Source organism: Schistocerca americana, chromosome 5 (assembly GCF_021461395.2).
Source record: "Schistocerca americana isolate TAMUIC-IGC-003095 chromosome 5, iqSchAmer2.1, whole genome shotgun sequence".
NCBI classification, from domain to species: domain Eukaryota; kingdom Metazoa; phylum Arthropoda; class Insecta; order Orthoptera; family Acrididae; genus Schistocerca; species Schistocerca americana.
The window spans coordinates 673,080,591-673,102,102 of record NC_060123.1 but is presented as its reverse complement, the minus strand read 5'-3'; the positions used below and the strand labels follow the sequence as shown (position 1 = coordinate 673,102,102).

The 21,512-nt window shown below is 40.2% G+C and overlaps 1 protein-coding gene across 3 annotated transcripts in view; it reads left to right on the top strand.

Moving 5' to 3' along the window:
• LOC124616120 (GTPase HRas) overlaps nucleotides 1–21,512 on the top strand; it is a 72,724-nt gene that overhangs the window by 29,697 nt on the left and 21,515 nt on the right. For all 3 annotated transcript variants that reach the window (XM_047144386.1, XM_047144385.1, XM_047144384.1), the window contains one exon: nucleotides 13,481–13,509. In XM_047144386.1, the coding sequence (XP_047000342.1) occupies nucleotides 13,481–13,509 (29 nt within the window). The remainder of the gene's footprint in view (nucleotides 1–13,480; nucleotides 13,510–21,512) is intronic.

The following is a 21,512-nucleotide window of genomic DNA, read 5'->3' as shown; positions in this document are numbered from 1 at the left end:
CATTCGTCTGTAAAGAATACGCATTAGTATTTTGCAGCTGTGACTTATTAAACTGATAGTTCGGTAATTTTCACATCTGTCAACACCTGCTTTCTTTGGGATTGGAATTATTATATTCTTCTTGAAGTCTGAGGGTATTTCGCCTGTCTCATACATCTTGCTCACCAGATGGTAGAGTTTTGTCATGACTGGCTCTCCCAAGGCCATCAGTAGTTCTAATGGAATGTTATCTACTCCCGGGTCCTTGTTTCGACTCAGGTCTTTCAGTGCTTTGTCAAACTCTTCAAGTATCTTATCTCCCATTTCGTCTTCATCTACATCCTCTTCCATTTCCATAATATTGTCCTCAAGTACATCGCCCTTGTATAAACCCTCTATATACTCCTTCCACCCTTCTGCCTTCCCTTCTTTGCTTAGAACTGGGTTGCCATCTGAGCTCTTGATATTCATACATGTGGTTCTCTTCTCTCCAAAGGTCTCTTTAATTTTCCTGTAGGCAGTATCTATTTTACCCCTAGTGAGACAAGCCTCTACATCCTTACATTTGTCCTCTAGCCATCCCTGCTTAGCCATTTTGCACTTCCTGTCGATCTCATTTTTGAGACGTTTGTATTCCTTTTTGCCTGCTTCATTTACTGCATTTTTGTATTTTCTCCTTTCATCAATTAAATTCAGTATCTCTTCTGTTACCCAAGGATTTCTATTAGCCCTCGTCTTTTTACCTACTTGATTGTCTGCTGCCTTCACTACTTCATCCCTCAAAGCTACCCATTCTTCTTCTACTGTATTTCCTTCCCCCCATTCCTGTCAATTGTTCCCTTATGCTCTCCCTGAAACTCTCTACAACCTCTGGTTCTTTCAGTTTATCCGGGTCCCATCTCCTTAAATTCCAACCTTTTTGCAGTTTCTTCAGTTGTAATCTAAAGTTCATAACCAATAGATTGTGGTCAGAGTCTACATCTGCCCCTGGAAAGTCTTACAATTTAAAACCTGGTTCCTAAAGCTCTGTCTTACCATTGTATAATATATCTGAAACCTGTCAGTATCTCCAGGCTTCTTCCATGTATACAACCTTCTTTTATGATTCTTTAACCAAGTGTTAGCTATGATTAAGTTATGCTCTGTGCAAAATTCTACAAGGCGGCTTCCTCTTTCATTTCTTCCCCCCAATCCATATTCACCTACTATGTTTCCTTCTCTCCCTTTTCCTACTGACGAATTCCAGTCACCCATGACTATTAAATTTTCGTCTCCCTTCTTTACCTGAATAATTTCTTTTATCTCGTCATACATTTCATCAATTTCTTCATCATCTGCAGAGCTAGTTGGCATATAAACTTGTACTACTGTAGTAGGCATGGGCTTTGTGTCTATCTTGGCCACAATAATGCGTTCACTATGCTGTTTGTAGTAGCTAACCCGCACTCCTATTTTTTTATTCATTATTAAACCTACTCCTGCATTACCCCTATTTGATTTTGTATTTATAACCCTGTAATCACCTGACCAAAAGTCTTGTTCCTCCTGCCACCGAACTTCACTAATTCCCTCTACATCTAAATTTAACCTGTCCATTTCCCTTTTTAAATTTTCTAACCAACCTGCCCGATTAAGGGATCTGACACTCCATGCTCCGATCCGTAGAACACCAGTTTTCTTTCTCCTGATAACGACGTCCTCTTGAGTAGTCCCTGCCCGGAGATCCGAATGGGGGACTATTTTACCTCCGGAATATTTTACCCAAGAGGACGCCATCATCATTTAATCATACAGTAAAGCTGGATGTCCTCGGGAAAAATTACGGCTGTAGTTTCCCCTTGCTTTCAGCCGTTCGCAGTACCAGCACAGCAAGGCCATTTTGGTTAATGTTACAAGGCCAGATCAGTCAATCATCCAGACTGTTGCCCCTGCAACTACTGAAAAGGTTGCTGCCCCTCTTCAGGAACCATGTTTGTCTGGCCTCTCAACAGATACCCCTCCATTGTGGTTGCACCTACGGTACGGCCATCTGTATCGCTGAGGCACGCAAGCCTCCCCACCAACGGCAAGGTCCATGGTTCATGGGGTTTCTGTACAAATTGTAAATAGCCTTTCGTTCCCTGTATTTTACCCCTGCCACCTTCAGAATCTGAAAGAGAGTATTCCAGTCAACATTGTCAAAAGCTTTCTCTAAGTCTACAAATGCTAGAAACGTAGATTTGCCTTTCCTTAATCTAGCTTCCAAAATAAGTCGTAGGGTCAGTATTGCCCCACGTGTTCCAATATTTCTACAGAATCCAAACTGGTCTTTCCCGAGGTCGGCTTCTACTAGTTTTTCCATTCGTCTGTAAAGAATTCGCGTTAGTATTCTGCAGCCGTGACTTATTAAACTGATAGTTCGGTAATTTTCACATCTGTCAACACCTGCTTTCTTTGGGATTGGAATTATTATGATCTTCTTGAAGTCTGAGAGTATTTCGCCTGCCTCATACATCTTGCTCACCAGATGGTAGAGTTTTGTCATGACTGGCTCTCCCAAGGCCATCAGTAGTTCTAATGGAATGTTGTCTACTCCCGGGGCCTTGTTTCGACTCAGGTCTTTCAGTGCTCTGTCAAACTCTTCACGCAGTATCATATCTCCCATTTCATCTTCATCTGCATCCTATTCCATTTCCATAATATTGTCCTCAAATACATCGCCCTTGTATAGACCCTCTATATAGTCCTTCCACCCTTCTGCTTTCCCTTCTTTGCTTAGAACTGGGTTTCCATCTGAGTTCTTGATATTCATACAAGTGGTTCTCTTTTCTCCAAAGGTCTCTTTAATTTTCCTGTAGGCAGTATCTATCTTACCCCTAGTGAGATAAGCCTCTACATCCTTACATTTGCCCTTTAGCCATCCCTGCTTAGCCATTTTCCACTTCCTGTCGATCTCATTTTTGAGACGTTTGTATTCCTTTTTGCCTGCTTCATTTACTGCATTTTTATATTTTCTCCTTTCATCAATTAAATTCAATATTTCTTCTGTTACCCAAGGATTTCTACTGGCCCTCGTCTTTTTACTTACTTGATTGTCTGCTGCCTTCACTACTTCATCCCTCAAAGCTACCCATTCTTCTTCTACTATTTTTCTTTCCCCCATTCCTGTCAATTGTTCCCTTATGCTCTCCCTGAAACTCTGTACAACCTCTGGTTTAGTCAGTTTATCCAGGTCCCATCTCCTTAAATTCCCACCTTTTTGCAGTTTCTTCAGTTTTAATCTACAGTTCGTAACCAATACATTGTGGTCAGAGTCTACATCTGCCCCTGGAAATGTCTTACAATTTAAAACCTGGTTCCTAAAGCTCTGTCTTACCATTGTATAATCTATCTGAAACCTGTCAGTATCTCCAGGCTTCTTCCGTGTATACAACCTTATTTTATGATTCTTGAACCAAGTGTTAGCTATGATTAAGTTATGCTCTGTGCAAAATTCTACCAGGCGGCCTCCTCTTTCATTTCTTACCCCCAATCCATATTCACCTACTACATTTCCATCTCTCCCTTTTCCTACTACCGAATTCCAGTCACCCTTCACTATCTGAATAATTTCTTTTATCTCATCATACATTTCTTCAATTTCTTCGTCATCTGCAGAGCTAGTTGGCAAATAAACGTGTACTACTGTAGTAGGCGTGGGCTTCATGTCTATCTTGGCCACACTAATGCGTTCACTATGCCGTTTGTAGTAGCTTACCCACATTCCTATTTTTTTATTTATTATTAAACCTTCTCCTGCATTACCCCTATTTGACTTTGTATTTATAACCCTGTATTCGCCTGACCAAAAGTCTTGTTCCTCCTGCCACCGAACTTCACTAATTTCCACTATATCTAACTTTAACCTACCCATTTCCCTTTTTAAATTTTCTAACCTACCTGCCCGATTAAGGGATCTGACATTCCACGCTCCGATCCGTAGAACGCCAGTTTTCTTTCTCCTGATAACAGCGTCCTCTTGAGTAGTCCCCGCCCGGAGATCCAAATGGGGGACTATTTTACCTCCGTAATATTTTACCCAAGAGGACGCCATCATCATTAACCATACAGTAGAGCTGCATGCCCTTGGGAAAAATTACGGATGTAGTTTCCCCTTGCTTTCAACAGTTCGCAATACCAGCACAGCAAGGCCGTTTTGGTTAGTGTTACAAGGTCAGATCAGTGAATCATACAGACTGTTGCCCCCTGCAACTACTGAAAAGGTTGCTGCCCCTCTTCAGGAACCACATGTTTGTCTGGCCTCTCAGCAGATACCCCTCCGTTGTGGTTGCACCTACGGTACAGCTATCTGTATCGCTGAGGCACGCAAGCCTCCCCACCAATGGCAAGGCCCATGGTTCATTGGGGGGATGTGTATTAGTAAACTACACTAAACATTTCACTATTGTTGTTTGATGCTGAACCATGTTATAATTTTTGGAAAGTTACATTAATAATGGGAATCTGACCATAAAGCAACCTTGAGCACATTACATTACATTAATACTGTTTGTCACTGTAGTTAAGTTATAGCAATTATAGCCATACTTTCACAAGTCTGCCTAAAGTAGAGAGTTAATTTAATATAGTCATTAATGACAATATATTGTCTTTTTCAGTTTAAAAATTTCTGTGCTGTACCTTTTTATTTTATAAGTTTTAATTGCCATTTAGGAGCAAACTTATCTCCTATGAGAGTTTTCCTGAGATATAATGTGATCTTCCTTTTGTTGTGGTAATTTTAAGAACCATTATTTTTCTTAAAATATCTGAAATAGGAATTCAAACTGTGCCACTAGCCGACTTCTTAAAAGATATGCAATGTTCTGTCGAATGGTAAAAGTACACTTGAACATTATGTTCCAAGTTTATTTGTTCTGCCTGAGCTAACCACCACTGTCCATCATAAATATATGCAACTGTGTAATTAGCTTCTAAAGTTAAGGGAACAGTTTTCATTATGCAGTGATCCTCATAGTTTTCAGTTTTAGAAGTGTCTTATTGTGTTTTCTCCAACAGTGTGAAATTTGTGGGAATTTCTTGTGCCTTTCATCTTCCAACAGTTTTCAAATTTGGTTTTAATTTTCTCAGTGAGAGTAAAAAGTTCTCTTTTTCTGACAAGGAAATGTCAGTATTCAGCGTTTGATCTGATGTTATTCTTTGTAAACTGGCCTTTCTTACTTCACTCTTGGTTGTGCTGGTCACTCCATCACATGCATTTTTTCCATTGCAAGAAGCAAAGAAGTACCATTTGGCCTGTAATTGAAAATTTGCGTTGTGGTTACAGACATTAGTAAAATTTTTCCTATTGTTATATTGGCTAGCACTTTCATCTGAAAAGTAAATTACCTTCTCAACTTTGGGGAAGTTTTCTTTAATATACCTGTAATTTCCATTGGGACCGAAAGGCATGTACTAATGTTGTGTTGTGCTGTAAATAGTTACTTAACATACAGATTGAGAGACGGGTGAATTTGCAATCCTCATTCTTAAAATATAATACAAATGGATGAACAGTTGCCTGGTCATTGGCCCAATGATGTGAATTGCAGTTTGTACAATATATGTAAAATTTTCTGCAAAGTCAGCCAAGATTAGACGTTCAGTTCCAGAAAGTCTCTTTCTTTTCTCTAAAGAACTGTCCTCGAATTTTTTTAAACAAAGTAATCACTTTTTAGATTTCCTAACTTTTCAACAAGTGATTCAAAATATTCTTCTTGACTTTTTGTAAGTGTGACCATTTCAGCACTGTGTATAGTGGCCCATTGCTTATCTCTACACTGTCTGGAAGTTCCTCAGTTGAATTGTTTAACATTTCAAGTAGGGGTTCTTTTCCAGGATGACTTTTACATAAGCCCATCAAACAGTCATAGTTGTTAATGTCGCACACCAGCAAATCAAGTAATTCTTTATAGTTAACATTGAGTTTCGCGATCATCAACTGTGATGTTCTGATGATCTAATCAAAATGCAGCATCGAGGGCGTAGTTCACAAAATTTGGATCTATGTATTTGACATTTGGCATAAAATGTTCTAAAAGCCAAGTAAAGTTCATTTAAATTGCAAAGTACTAAGTACTTCTGTTACACTACTTTGTTTCCATCAATGCACACTTACTTCTGTTTTCATCACTTTCAAAGAACTGTTTAACTTTCTCTACAGTATTTTCACTAACACCTACCCCTTTCTATTTCCCTGATGTGAACTAAATACCTTGTTCTTTCATTAAATTTCGAGTAAGTCTGATCAGGCAAACAGATCTGTTGTACAGCTTCATCCTCAGGAATGTAGCCATGATCCTGACTGTCACTATCAGTCATGACTTTTGCTTTTGCATTCAAAACACAGAATTTTGCCCCCCCCCCCCTCCCCCTATCTGGAGCTCAGCATTTGTTTACTGGGTACAGGCTTGGCAACCACAGGTTCCTGAGTTCAGGACTGGGAAGTACCTTACCTTAAACTCCAGGCATGCTTCAGCGACCACTGTGCGATGCGGCAATGGAATGTGGGTTTCGGAGAATGGGGCCTTTGGCTCCACTGCCTGGACTGCAAGAAATGTACACACCTCTATAAAAACAATCCTCAACCTCAAAGTGTGCTACATGGCTGTTGAGATAAAACAGTGTCTGGGGGTGCAACCTCTGGGGCATCTGCCACCTGAGGCATGCAGGGCTCTGCCTGGGTCGATGTTTGTTTCACTAGTGTCTCTTAGGATCCCTATGGAACGGCCTCATCAAACTACTACTCCAGGCGTGACGTGTGTACCATCAGGTAGTACCTACACCAATTCATCAAAGAAAGCTCAGTTGGTCAGCCCTCCTGAGAAGAAGTGGCAGAATCATAGTAACAGGGCATTAGTGTGCCACAACACTTTCATTGTAATCAAGAGAACAGGAGAAACCTTTGAGAAGATCTCCCATTTCTATATTCAGAAGGCATTGAAGAGTATCGCTGGGTCCCTAAAAAGTGTCAAACAACTTTATAACGGAACACTTCTAGTTGAAACTGCTAATTTGCACCAGGTATCTAAGCTTCTGCGGTGTAAGGCCGTAGGTGACTACCCAGTCAAGGCTGGGTTGCGTAACACCCTTTAACTTTTGTAAAGGTGTGGTTACCTGCTCCGATATAATGGAGATGGACCCTGTTACATGAAGAATGGAAAAATGTTGGCATCACGGAAGTGCAGAACTATATGAGGAGAGTCAATGGCATATTGGAAAAATATGCAACATTTATTTGAACATTTAACTCTCTAGAATTACCTGAACGCATCCTTGCAGGCTATGTCCAGTGTTCACCCATTTGTTTCTAACCCGTTTGTTGCTTCAAATGTCAAAGATTTGGCCATACCACTATGGGATGTAATGAGAGAGGTACATGTGGAAATTGTGGAGGCTCAGCTCATGAATCAGGCAGTTCTTGTACACTTCCTCCGCAATGTATAACTTGTGCTGGTGACCACACAGTATGGAGCAGAAAGTGTGAGGTTTACAATGAGGAAAGGAAAATTCAGGATTTGAAAGTCTCGAGGTGCATACCCTATGGTGAAGCTAAAAAATGCTTTCACAGCTATGCAACCTCCAGTTTTTGCTACTTTTTTTGCATTGGCCCTTAAGAAACTCTTCACCAAGTGTGATGCCTCCACACAAATTCAGACCACAGACCTTCACAAAATAGTTCCAGCAAAGAGATTTCCCAGGAATTAATTTCTCAGTGCAATTACTGATTCTCATCAAAGACAAGTGTTCAAGTTTTATTTTTCTCAAATCTGTAGTGATTTTTTTTTTTTTCTTGTGGTTTTTTGTGTGTTTGTTTTCCATGGTACTCACAGATTGAAGAGACTCCATAACTCACTCTTAAGTTAAAAAGTTGCTGTACACTATCATCAAACTCATTCAAATGTTTAAAGTCTTTAAAAATCAAACTGTAACAAGATTTATGGCACACTTCGTTAACAGATTTTCCAGTAGAACATTGTAAATCCATTTTAAGAATAGGCTGCAGAATAATGTCTGTTATAGAACTAGATTATCTTAGTCATCACACCGGAGAATATTGTGTTTCACTGCATACATCTACACTGTAAGAACCTTCAACACTGACTCTGGTAATGGTTGAGATGAGGGGGTTTCCACAGTCAGAGGAATGGTCCTGTCCTGGTAAGTACTAAGCTGGTGAAACTTGAAGTCCTTTTTTGTCCCTGTAATAGTTTGAGAAATTTCAGTTTTAATTTTTAAATTATTCTTTATCTTTAGTTTAAAAAAAAAATTATTATAAAAATCAAAACCGTATAAAACAAGCTGGCCATATGAAGTGAAAAATAAAATGAGTGAAATATGCATGATAGCTAATTTCTTAAGCTGCAAATATAGCAAAAGTACAAAAAAATTATAACTTCGTTCAATGCCAAATAACATTGAAATTTTTGCTGTAGTTTACTAACACACGTATGCAAGACATGTGGGGAAAAAAAAAAAAAAAAAAAAAAAAAAAAAAAGTTTTTTTTATTTTAAATTATTTTAATTTTTTTTAAAAGGATGGAGGAGATTTATTTTGATTTGTTCTCTGTGTTATGCTTTGTGTCATATCTAATAGTGTTAAGAAAATTAAGTGTGTTGTTTTATTCCTTCATTGAACTTTTACACCTCGGAAACTGTATTTTATTCAATTTTGATTTAAAAGTTTGGTAGCCATTTTCTCTTGCTAGGGTTAGTTTTAGACTATTAGTTTTTGGACTCGAATTATAGAAGAGAATGTTCTGGACAAAATGGTGTGTGTCTCATTCTGGGAGCTTTACCCAGTCTGAAGATATTTTATTTATTGCAGATGTCTGCAATAAATGTCTGTAAAGCCTCAAATATGCCCCCGCAGCTCAACATAAACTGCAATCTCTCTAAAACAGCTCAAGATAAACAAATTAAAAACCTGTTTTGAACTAGTTATTTACCATATATTAACATGTAAAAAAATCATAGAAATCAAAAATGGTCAACCATCCTGTAATATTTTTTTTAGGATCATGTCATGTGGACTGACCTGTATTTGTTTTCCTATGGCTTCTCCACACTTTACAGTCAGCATTTATAAGCATGACCAAAGCTAGAGCTTGAAACTGATCAATTAAGTCATTACATTCTCACAAAAAAATAAAGGGATTGATATTGTTGATGCATCACCCGCATTCTTGATTGACTTGCCAATCAAAGTTAGGCACCTTTGTGACATAAGTCAGGAAAGTAGCAAGGTACATATTTAGCTTCTTCCGTGGGTCTTTTTATGATTTAATTCTCCAGTTAGTAGTAGTAGTAGTAGTAGTAGTAGGGCATATAAGGCATGTGTGCGTATGCTGTGTGCAGATGCAGGAGGAGGTGGCCACAGTTGGCGAACATCTGAAGACTGTGTTGGCTGCAATTGGCCATCTGCAGACAGCTGCCTCATGGTGTAGCAGCGGTAGAGAATCTGGCATGTCCCATAGAACATGTCAGGTGTGGCTTATTTCGCCCACAGGTCCTGTTACCGAGGCATACCTGAAGCAGTGATTCGCGCTCACTGCACACACACACACACACACACACACACACACACACTGGTCATACCGGACTCGAGAGTCCTTTACCGCAGCAACGTATTTTCGCCATCTGTCCCTGTCTTGGGCTATTTCCTTCCATTCACCTTCAATACCTAGGTTCCTCAAATCAACCTTCACATTGTCCTCCCATCTATGCCTCGGTCTTCCAACAGGATGTTTTCCCCCTAAGTGCCCTACCAGTACTCCGTGTGCTGCCCTGCCCTCATCCATTCGAGCTACGTGACCCGCCCATCACAGCCCACATGATTTAATAATACTGATTATGCCAGGGCTTAAATACAACAACACAGTAAAGGAATTCCAGTCAGTGGCCCAATTATAAAGGAAAAGGCAGTTGCATTTAATAAACAGCTTGGCAGTAGTAACTTGTTTGCAGTGATCGAAGGTTGGCTATCAAACTGGAAAAAACGACATGGCATTTGGCAGCTGACAGTCACCGGGGAAAGTCGCTCAGCTAATGATAAGGATGCTGACGAGTTTGTAAGCAAGATAGAGAAGATAATAGAGGAAGAAAATTTAACTGCTGATGCCTTGTATAATGCTGATGAAGCAGGACTCTTTTACAATATGCTTTCTTCAAAAACATTAGCTCCCAAGAACGAGAAGGAAGCTCATGGTTACAAGCAACAGAAACAGCGTGTAACATTAATGGTGTGTTATAATGCAAATGGGAGTTATAAACTACCTTTTTTGGTGATTGGAAAATCCCAACATCCACGTTGTTTTCAGTACACTGACATAAATACTACTCTACCAGTGCAATATTGCACTCAGAAGAAAGTGTGTATGGATAGACAAATGTTTTCTTGGTGGTTCCATGAAACGTTTGTATCAGCAGTGAGAAAATTCTAAATTAGAAAAAGCTCCCACTGAAAGCTATCTTTATAATTGACAATGCTCCCAGTCATCCTTCAGGTGTTTCTCTAAAGTCCTATGGTATACAAGAACTCTTTCTCCCACCCAGTGTGACAGCCCTAATTCAGCCCATTGACCAGGGAATTTTAGAATCAATTAAACGTCATTATCGACATTCACTTCTCGTCTCCTTGCTGAACGAAAGTGAAAATGATTATCGGGACTATGCTGGAGGCTTGGAAAGCAATTAACATACGTGATGTTGTTTTCCAGCCGAAGCATGGGATAAAGTGGAGAGCACCACTATAATGAAGAAATGGAGAAAATTGTGGCCATCCATTGATTGCCGAGTTGGATCCAGTAGTGAGTGACAGCGAAGAGCCAGTTGATTCGGAATTATCAATTACTTTGTATACTGACATGTTCCACAACCTTCCAGGAGGAGAAGAAATTGATGATGATGTTACTAAGTGGCTGAATGAGGAAAACTGTGATATGGACCAAACTTCAGCAGATGAAGAAATAATCAAAAGCGTGCAAGAAAGTGATGAAGAAGAGGGCGCAGGAGGAGAGAGCATGAAGATTTCTCACACTGCTGGTGCTGAAGCTGCCAAGGTCTTCCTGGCATACATTATGCAACAACCAGATACTTGCAGTTCCAATGTAATGCTTGTAAAGCAGTTTCATGATAAAGGATGCCACCGTTACATATCATCATTGGGACAGTTAAAAATTTGGGACATGTTTCATAGAGAGTGATACAATTGTATAATTATGTGCTGTATATTGTATACTCAAGGACAAAGTTTTCTTTGAAAATTAATGTATTTTTGGATTTAATAAAGTATATCCACTGTGTTTCAAAATTGTATAAATAAAGTACAGTACACTATATCCCCTATGTTTTCAAAATAAATAAATAAATGAATAAAATAAATTTCAGACACTCAATCATCCCACACTTCCCTGAATCCAGCACCCATATGCGCTAGCAATGGCCCGATTAGCGAGAGTCTAGTATTGAAACTTAATGTGTCATCTTTGCAAATAGCAATCTATATTTTTCTTGTATTGCTGACTCTTTTTTTTTTGTTTTATAAATACACTGTTTGTTTACTTCTTCTTAAAATAAGATACATTATTTGTCTCTAAAAATGCTGGCAAACCTACTCATTGTTCATGTATAACCGAAAAGACTAAAGAAGTGTATAAAAGAAATTAGTCAAACATTGAGACTGAGTGAAAACACCTGTCACTTTGTTATCTCACATTAAGCAAAACTATACAAACCCGGAGACTGAGTTAAAACATTCATGTAACTGACATGGCCACAGATACCAGTTTTGGTTGACTGAACAAAAAAGTGATAGATACGCCAATCAGTTGTTAAAACCATTCAGTTGTCCAATCACTATCTCCAGGTGGAGGGTCAATATTAGGACTGTCCGTCTAATCTTGCTCCTTCACCATGTGAATGAAGAAGTGGCTGCTCGTTAAGTAGATTCCAAGCGGGCATACAAGGGAAGAGGTTTAATGGTTATTGGGAGCTCCAAAATTGGGTATGTTATGAAGCCCTTAGGGAAATAGCGTCCAGTGCTGGAAAGTAGTCCACTCTTCTCTCAGTATGCCTGCTGGGGCTTCATCCAAGATGTGTGGGAGGTGCTGCCTACAGCTGTCGAGGGTGCAAGGGGCAATCATCTGCAAGCTATTACACATTCCACTTGGGTTCTGAGATGATACTCAGTTTGTACGGGCACCTAGTGTAAGTGGTGGAGCAAGCCTCATTCATGAGGTGAAAGCAGAGTTCACAATTTGCCATATAAATTCCCAGAACTTATGAGGGTCCTTTGGTGTGGGGCCGAGTTGAGGGTCTCAACCAGAGGCTTCATCGATTTTGTGACAGTCCTGATCGCAGATTTCTGGATCTGGGTTATGTAGAATTTCTGGATGCCCCTTGGTAGGTCAGGAGTGCACTACACATGAGAAATAGCTACTCAGGTAGCAAAGTGCTTGTGGAGAGGACATTGTGGTTTCTTAGGCTAGGATATAGTTTGAGATCCTCTGAACGCTCTCCAGATGATACACAGAGGGCAAGATCGAATCGTGTACGAAGTAAAGACACTCAGTCTGACAAAATTGGTACAGTAAATTAGCAAAGCATTTGTCACATGGTTCCAGAGTTTACTGCTCTCTGGAAAGATGTCATGCTCAAATCATTCTCAGTGCTGAGAGCTGGATGAAACCCAATATAGAAAGCTCCAAAATATTTAACACGGCATGGAACATATCTCAAGGAGACAGGTTAGATGCCATAGGAGTAAGAGCGTTCATTGCAGTTGACAAAAATATTGTCTATTGAGGCTGAAATTAAGCCTGTGAAGTCACATGGGCACGAGTAACTGGCCTCTGTCAACCTAGGGTTAATCATTGTATGTTTTTTTACCACCTACCCGATAGTTTACTGTATGAGAGCTGCATCAAACCAGTCTTAGGACTGAAGACCACAACAACAACACCCGATAGTTGCAGAAAGCAGTCTATGCTTAGTAGCTCAGAAATATTCCAATTTTCCGTGTTAGTTGGAGGCAACTTCAACTACTGAGTATTAGACAGAGAAGTCTATTGCAGGGGTAAGGAAAGACAGCCTTCCGAAAACTTGACCAACTAGTTTGACAGTCCACATGCAGTGGAAATATTTTAGACGTTGTAGCTACAATCAGGTCTGCCCTTATCAGCAGTGTCAGCTCAGTACGGAGAATGGGGTTAGTGGTCAAGATGTCACCATAATGATGGTGCCTAATAAAGTTAATAAAACCATCCAGAAGACTAGGGGCATATTTATGCTGGAAGGAGCAGATAAGCTGTTGATCGCATCCTATTGAGATATTAAATGGACACCATTTAGTTCCAATATAATGGATGTAGAAAAATGATGGGGAAAGTTTAAACTGAGTGTAATTTGCATTCTGTAGAAGTATGTGCCAACTATGTAGATTAATATGCAAAATATTAATTCTTTTTTCCTTTCTCATTTTCAGTTTTGTGGATGAATATGATCCTACAATAGGTAAGAACAGATTACAAATATTAATTCTTACATTTTTGTAATTATGTAGTTACTGTATGTAATTTACTTTCACGCATACCTTGTCTAACACTGTGTCCATGTAGCATTGATAGTAGTAAGATTAGTTTTTACACTTTCATTCAGACGTTGATTGGAAAATATAAGTAAATTTTTATTGGAAATTAACTCTCTATACTGTACAGTGCCATGAATTGAATTTGGGGGGGGGGGGGGGGGCAATTGTATTGTTGGTGACAATTACTTACATACCATTTCTTGGCTGCTATGATGCAGGATATTGTCAGATGTTCAGAACTAACTACAGTAGTTGATCCCACGATGTTTTTTTGGAATTTAACAGAGCTTTTAACGCAGTTGCTTTGTATTTGAAATAAAACTGTTGCAGTCTGTTCTTTCAGGTAAAACTTTAGAGCCCTTTATTCTTGGTTGGGTGAATTAATTCTTATGTTGAAAGAAACCAAGGGCATGTCACACGCCCCCCCCCCCCCCCTCCCAGTGTCATCACTCCCAGTAAAATGCAATGGTATGAAATGTACCTTTGGATTGACAACAGCATTTTAGTGAGCTTGTAGTCAAAGTGTTGTAACATAATATGTACTTCACATCTGCAGTGTGTTATCATTATATATTTTTCTGAATAATAAGTTCTTGACTGTGAAATTGATGCGGGCAAGAAATGGACTTTCTAGCGGAGATGCACTGCCTCCCAACAGTCAGGTTTTTATTTTATTTTGATTCATGAGGTTGTGCATCATTGTCTAGAATTATGTTCATACAGGACTATCACGCCAGCAATTAGTTGTTGTCTTTAATGGTTGTATGTAATGTTGTAATAGTTTTGGTCTCGGTGTAACAGCTAATCATAGCTTTTAGCAAGTGACACTCCTAAATATTGACACCTCAACAAAGTGTAGAAACTATCGAATCATTTTACTGTAGAAGATAAAAACTTCAGATTTTTTGCTCATAAATTGAGGTAGATTTCACTGAAGTTGTAGCGTGAAATTATGGGCCAAGAGATGCTGTGCATTAAACGTGCAACATTTTATTACTCCAGCGTAAATGGTATGTCAACATACGTTTTTATGTGCTTCTGCCAGTAGCACCAAAACCCATCCTCATATACAGGGTGATTATAATTAAAGTTAAACTTTCAAAATGCTGTAGAAATAACACCCCTGGTCAGAATGATGTCAAATTGCAACAGAACATTATCAGAGAAGGGGGGAAACGTATGGCAGAAGGAAAAGGTAGTGTGAAAATTGATCAATAGATGGCTCTGTATGTATCAAATATGTAAATGAAAACACCTGTCATGTGCACGACCCATTGAAGTTGGTATAAACACGCCGGTACACGGCTTTTGCTCCTTTCGCATCTCTGATTTTCGCCATGGGTCTGGACAAAATGATTCAGAAATTCTAAAAGACGGGTTCCTTTTGTGTGCAATCTGGTAGAGGGAAGACATGAATTGATTTGATGGCAGTGGAAGCAGTGGCCATAGCAGTGCAGGAGGAGACGAGTGGTGGTGTGCAAACATATAGTGCACAGAGAATTGTCGAACATTGGATATACCTGTGAACACGGTGTAAAATCCTAAGAAACATCCTTCTTTACAATCCATTCAAAATTAACCATGTGCACGAGGTGCTTCCTGTTGACCTGCCGGCAAGAGAGACCTTTGCTTTAGAATTTCTTGCTCACATGAAAGTGGACAGTGATTGGGCGTGGAAGATTTTGTGGACAGGCGAAGCCCATTTCCATCTGACAGGATATGTCAATACACACAATTGTCAAGTATGGGCATCAGAAAATCCACACCCAAATCAAGCAGTACCACTTCATCCTGAAAAGGTCACTGTGTGTTGTGGGTTTACAGTATTATTTATCATAGGGCCATATTTTTTCGAAGAGACAGGTGCTTTTGGTCCTGCTCCCTATACCATCACTGGTAAGCTCCCTACACCATCGCTGGTAAGCGCTACGAGTGTCTTTTGCACAACCACGTCATTTCAGCTCTCTTAACAGTGTGGATGGGATGATTTTTATGCAAGATGGCACCAATCCAGTTAAGCAGCTGCTGAAGCGCCATTTCGGAAATGCTAGAATTATCAGCTGCCATTTCCCTACAGCAAAGCCGTCCTGATTACCTGAGCTTAATCCATGTCACTTCTGGCTGTGGGGCTATCTGAAAGATGTGTTCAGTGTTCTGATTGCATTGAAGGCACGCATTGCGCAACACATTCTGAACGTGACACTGGAAACACTTCGATCAGTTGTGGAACATGCTGTTTCTCAATTTCAAGTTGTTGCAGGAAACCATGGACAGCATATTGTTGCAGGAAACCGTGGACAGCATATTGAACATCTTTTGTGCCACTCACGCGGAAATTAATAATCCGATTTGATTTTGATTTATGCTTTCTATGCGGTTTTTGGCCTCAGAACAATAAAAAACTGAAATTTCCCTTCCGATGTGATATGACCTTGCTGTGGTGGACGGTCTTACGTAACTAACAGTATCGTACCTGTACACGTGCACACTGAGTAGTACGGTTTGTTTAATGTCAAACGTACTCCTTATGCATTGTTGTATGATTCATTTATCGTTAGTAGTCGACCGTTATTAAATTGTGATGCTTACAGCACTATCTGTTGCTACATTTTGTAACTATTTATTTTTCTTCTGCCACATGTTTTCCCGTTCTCTGATAATATTCTGTTGCAATTTGACGTCATTCTGACCAGTGGCATTATTTCTACAGCAGTTGGAAAGTTTAGTTTTAATTATAATCACCCTGTATATATTGTGTGAAAACTTGAAGAGTGTGAGGTGATTTCATTGCCAGGAATGTGTGCATGTAAGGCGGGTGGGGGGGAACTCTTTGCATATGAGAAGCTTACAAATACAGAGGTACAGGGTTCATTCCTTCAGTGGTATTAGGGTTTTAATGAAGACACTTATTGCTTCATTCAGCTCTTGCAATGATTTATATATGTGCCATAAGTCAGGTTGCACCATGGTTCAGAGTCTACATGAAACTGTAGCTTCCTCTCTTAACAGAGTTGGTAAGTTGATCCAAACGTCTCTGGAAGGCGAGGGCATACAATCTTCTATAGGCTCATATGTAATATATTCCTTTGGTAATCAAACCATCATTCAGGCTGAGGACAACTTTATTTTAATCTTTGGTGTATTTGGTATTTCAGTAATCATTGACAGTCATCTCTCATCAGATCTTCAACAACAGCACCATGTGAGGTAATGCACTGGTTAATCCGGAGTGGGGTTCAAATCCTCATCCGGGCATTGGATTTAGGTATGTTTTGATGTCCTTAAAGCCTCTGAAAAGTCTGCAGTCAGTTTCCTGCCCTGTTTGTCTGACCTGAGCTTTACTATGTTTTGTAGTGACATAGGCATTGACCTGAACAGTAATTTTTCTTTCTATTAAACAACAGCCTAACTTTCGTCAGTTCTCGGTGTACTTTACAAATTCTGTCTGTAAATGGTTTTAAACTTGTATAAGGGTTTAAAGAAATTAAGAAAATTCCAAGTACCCCCAACTTGAAATAAAATTGTAATGACAGATCATTCTGTGGATAGAAGCGAAAAGACTGTTCTATAATTATTCCTCATTTGAATATAGCAGCAAGCACTCTTTTTTTTCTTTTTTCCTCGTGGAGTACATATCAACTGCAGTAGTGTAATTTGTTCTTGGTGCTATACTGATGTCGTTTCACACTTAGGTGTCTTCAACAAAAATTTTCTCAATAATTGGAGTGTATGTTGCACTCCTCATCCTACGTGACAATCAACTGCGTTACATTTATTTTTCATTATTATGCTCTATATACATTAGGAATTTCTGAGTCAATAGGTGAGTCATGGTTCTTCAGCATTCATAGATTGTAGGTTTTACATGTAGCTGTTGTTATGAAATTATCTGTTTGGCTGGTCAGATTACAACATTGCTCAGTGTTATTGAACATTGTCATAGGAATCTCATTTCCAGAGTGGAAATATATTTGCTCTACTTCTTGTGCAATATTTTAATCTGTAGTGTGTTTATTCGTAGAAATTCCTTTTTCCTTTCTTGTAGTGCTAAAGTCCAGGATGGAATAACAACACCATTATGAAATGATAGGCTGCTACTCACCAAACAGAAGAGACAGTGAACCGCATATAAGCACAGTGAAAAGACAGCTATACATTTAAATTTTTGGCCAAAATGCCTTCTTCCAAAATGGAAAATACATGTGCACACATGCACCCTCCCTGATGCCCCCCCCCCCCCCACCCGTACACACGCGCACCACTGTGCACGCATGTCCCCCCCTGCCTGTCACCCCCTCCCCCCCACCACCACCTACACACACACACACACACACACACACACACACACACACACACACACACACACACACACCGCTGTCTCCACCCACTGTGATTGGACTGAGGATGCAACTGTGTCTGGACAGGAGTAGCAGTCTGGCATGGCTGGTGGGGTAAGGAGGCGGCATGGGGCTGGGAGGGGGATGGATAACATGGTAGTGGTGGAAGAAGATGTAATGCTGCTTTTGGGAGAGTGCAGGGAATTGGTTAGGGACATGGCAGGGCAGCTAGATGCAGTCAGGAGGTTTGGGGGTGGGGGAGGGGGAGGAGAGGAGCAGGAAAGATTGTGAGTGTGTTGGTGGAATAGAAGGGGACAGTAAGTGGAGGACAGAATTAGTGAAGGTTTGAGGCCGGGGGGGGGGTTACAGGGATGTAGGATATATTGCAGGGAGAGTTCCCACAGGAACAATTCAGGAAAGCTGGTGTTGGTGGGAACGATCCAGATGGCGCAGGCTCTCAAGCAATTATCCTTTTGGGCATGCTCAGCATCTGGGTGGTTCAGGTGTCTGTTGGCCACAGTTTTGTCAGTGGCCATTCTTGCTAAGCACCAGAGTGGTTGCAGCATGGTTTGTAGATCACATGGCTACTTTTACAGGTAACCATGCCTTTGAGGGGATAGCAGATACCTGTGATCGACTGATGGAGGTGGTTGTGGGTGGATGTATCAGACAGGTCTTGTATCTAGGTCTTTGTAGGGATCTGAGCCATAAGCAAGGAATTACAAGCAAGGGTGGAGTAGGAGCAGGAAAAAGAAATTGTTTAGGTTCTGTAGGTGGCAGAATACTATTGTGGGGGGGGGGGGGGAGGGGCAGGAAGACGGTTAGTGGATAAGATATTCCTCATTTCATGGCACAATGAGAGAGAGTTGAAATCCTGGCAGCAAATGTGATTCAGTTGCTCCATTCCTGGGTGGTACTGCTATGTCCCGAAGGGCTACTGTTGTGTCCTGAGGGGGTGCTCTGTGAACAAATGGTGGGTATGTGGGGGGTGGTAGGTGGCAGGAGAGACAAGGCATGGAAGATCTGTTTCTATACAAGGTTGGGCCTCAGTGAGACCCTTTTACATCTACGCCCATACTCCGCAAGCCACCTGACAGTGTGTGGCGGAGGGTACCTTGAATATCTCTATTGGTTCTCCCTTCTATTCCAGTCTCGTATTGTTCTTGGAAAGAAGATTGTCGGTATTCCTCTGTGTGGGCTGTAATCTCTCTGATTTTATCCTCATGGTCTCTTCGCAAGATATACGTAGGAGGGAGCAATATACTGCTTGACTCCTCGGTGAAGATATGTTCTCGAAACTTCAACAAAAGCCCGTACTGAGCTACTGAGCATCTCTCTCTTGCAGAGTCTTCCACTGGAGTTTATCTATCATCTCCGTAACGTTTTCGCGATTACCAAATGATCCTGTAATGAAGCGCGCTGCTCTCCATTGGATCTTCTCTCTCTCTCTCTTCTATCAACCCTATCTGATATGGATCCCACACCGGTGAGCAGTATTCAAGCAGTGGGTGAACAAGTGTACTGTAACCTACTTCCTTTGTTTTCGAGGTGCATTTCCTTAGGATTCTTCCAATGAATCTGTCTGGCATCTGCTTTACCGATGATTAATTTTATATGGTCATTCCATTTTAAACCACTCCTAGTGCCTACTCCCAGATAATTTATGAAATTAACTGCTTCCAGTTGATGACCTGCTATATTGTAGCTAAATGATAAGAGATCTTTCTTTCTCTGTATTTGCTGCACATTACACTTGTCTACATTGAGATTCAATTGCCATTCCCTGCACCATGCGTCAATTCACTGCAGATCCTCCTGCATTTCAGTACAATTTTCCATTGTTACAACCACTCGATGTACTACAGCATCATCCGCAAAAAGCCTCAGTGAGCTTCCGATGTTATCCACAAGTTCATTTATATATATATTGTGAATAGCAATGGTCCTACGACACTACCCTGCGGCACACCTGAACTCACTCTTACTTTGGAAGACTTCTCTCCATTGAGAATGACATGCTGCATTTTGTTATCTAGGAATGTTGGTATGTTTGTAGAGGACGGCTTTTCACTAAGTTCGTTGAGCATGGGTGGCTAGGCTGTACGTAAGGGATTTCTTGGCAGCTGTCGAAGTGGAGGTATTTGCTGGTGGTTGGTATGTTTGATATGGACGGAGGTACTGATGTAGCCATCCTTGAGGTGGCGGTCAGTATCAAGGAAGGTGGCTTGTTGGGTTGAGGAGGAGGTAGGAGATTATTTCATTCATCATAAGAATAAACCTGATGTAAACAAACACAAATGCAAGCCAAAGCACTGTTACACCGGTGGTGTTACGCTTGTGGAAGTAGGTCCAACTTATGTATTAGATATCTTATTATTACGTAACTGTTAATGAAACTTTAAGATATTCTGACGTCTTAAAATCCAACTGTGTTTTTCTTAAGCATACTTTAACTATGTAGTTTTTATTTCAAAATCATGTACAACTGCTGCAGTCTCTGTAAATGCTAGTTGTGCTCAGATTGTCATGCCATTAATATGTACTGTGAAAATGGCTGACATTTCTTCCTGCTTCGTAGTGAAACACTTGCACAGAACACCGATAAAAATAGTGAGAAATAAGTTGTTCTTAATGTTTTTCACAAGATCACAGAGAAATCTACTCTGAAGTTTTTTGAGAAATTGTATTTTAGTAAAATGAGATACTCATAGACATAAAATGCATGGCTCAAGTGGTAGTGTTGCAGGCCAAGCAAATATTTGGTGGTTCTGGGTTCGTATCTCTGTGTGGCCTTTCCTTTTGTGTTCAGTTCGAATATTGACATCATTTAAATGTGAAATTCATCAAATATGTGCTAATTAAAAGATACTTAATCATTATTTTCATGAAAAATCGACATCTTCTGGTTTCTAATTACATATCACACTCAAAATTCCAGTTTTCTTTGCAAACATAAATTCTCAATCATCGATATTTTATAAAAGATTGTTAATAAGGGTTGTTTAAGTTAACAAAACATTGTGGAATTAAATTCTTGAGAGAAAAATGGAGATCAAAATGGTTCAAATGGCTCTGAGCATTATGGGACTTAACTTCTGAGGTCATCAGTCCCCTAGAACTTAGAACTACTTAAACCTAACCAACCTAATCACATCACACATATCCATGCCCGAGGCAGGATTTGAACCTGCGACCATAGCGGTTGCGTGGTTCCAGATTGCAGCGTCTAGAACCACTCGGTCACTCCGGAGATCAAGTACTCTATATTTGGACTATGTCCACTGTTTTTTTTACACAGATGTGGTCTCACAGGAGCAAGAGAGATAGGTGTCATAGAAACATCGAAAACAATTTTTACGTCATCAAGCACATCGAACAAACTAATTTTTACAGTTGCCACCATACCGCTGCAATCTGTACCCAAGTTAGATTTGTAGCAAAGAATAATAAGACATGTAAACCATCACCAAGCTTTGTCACACATCACTGCCGAATGCTGGCAAACAGCATGTCATAAAAGAGGAGGAGAAAATGTGGTTTTTGGGTGACTTAATGGATTCTGTTGTTGATCGCCCCGTTATCAACATCGC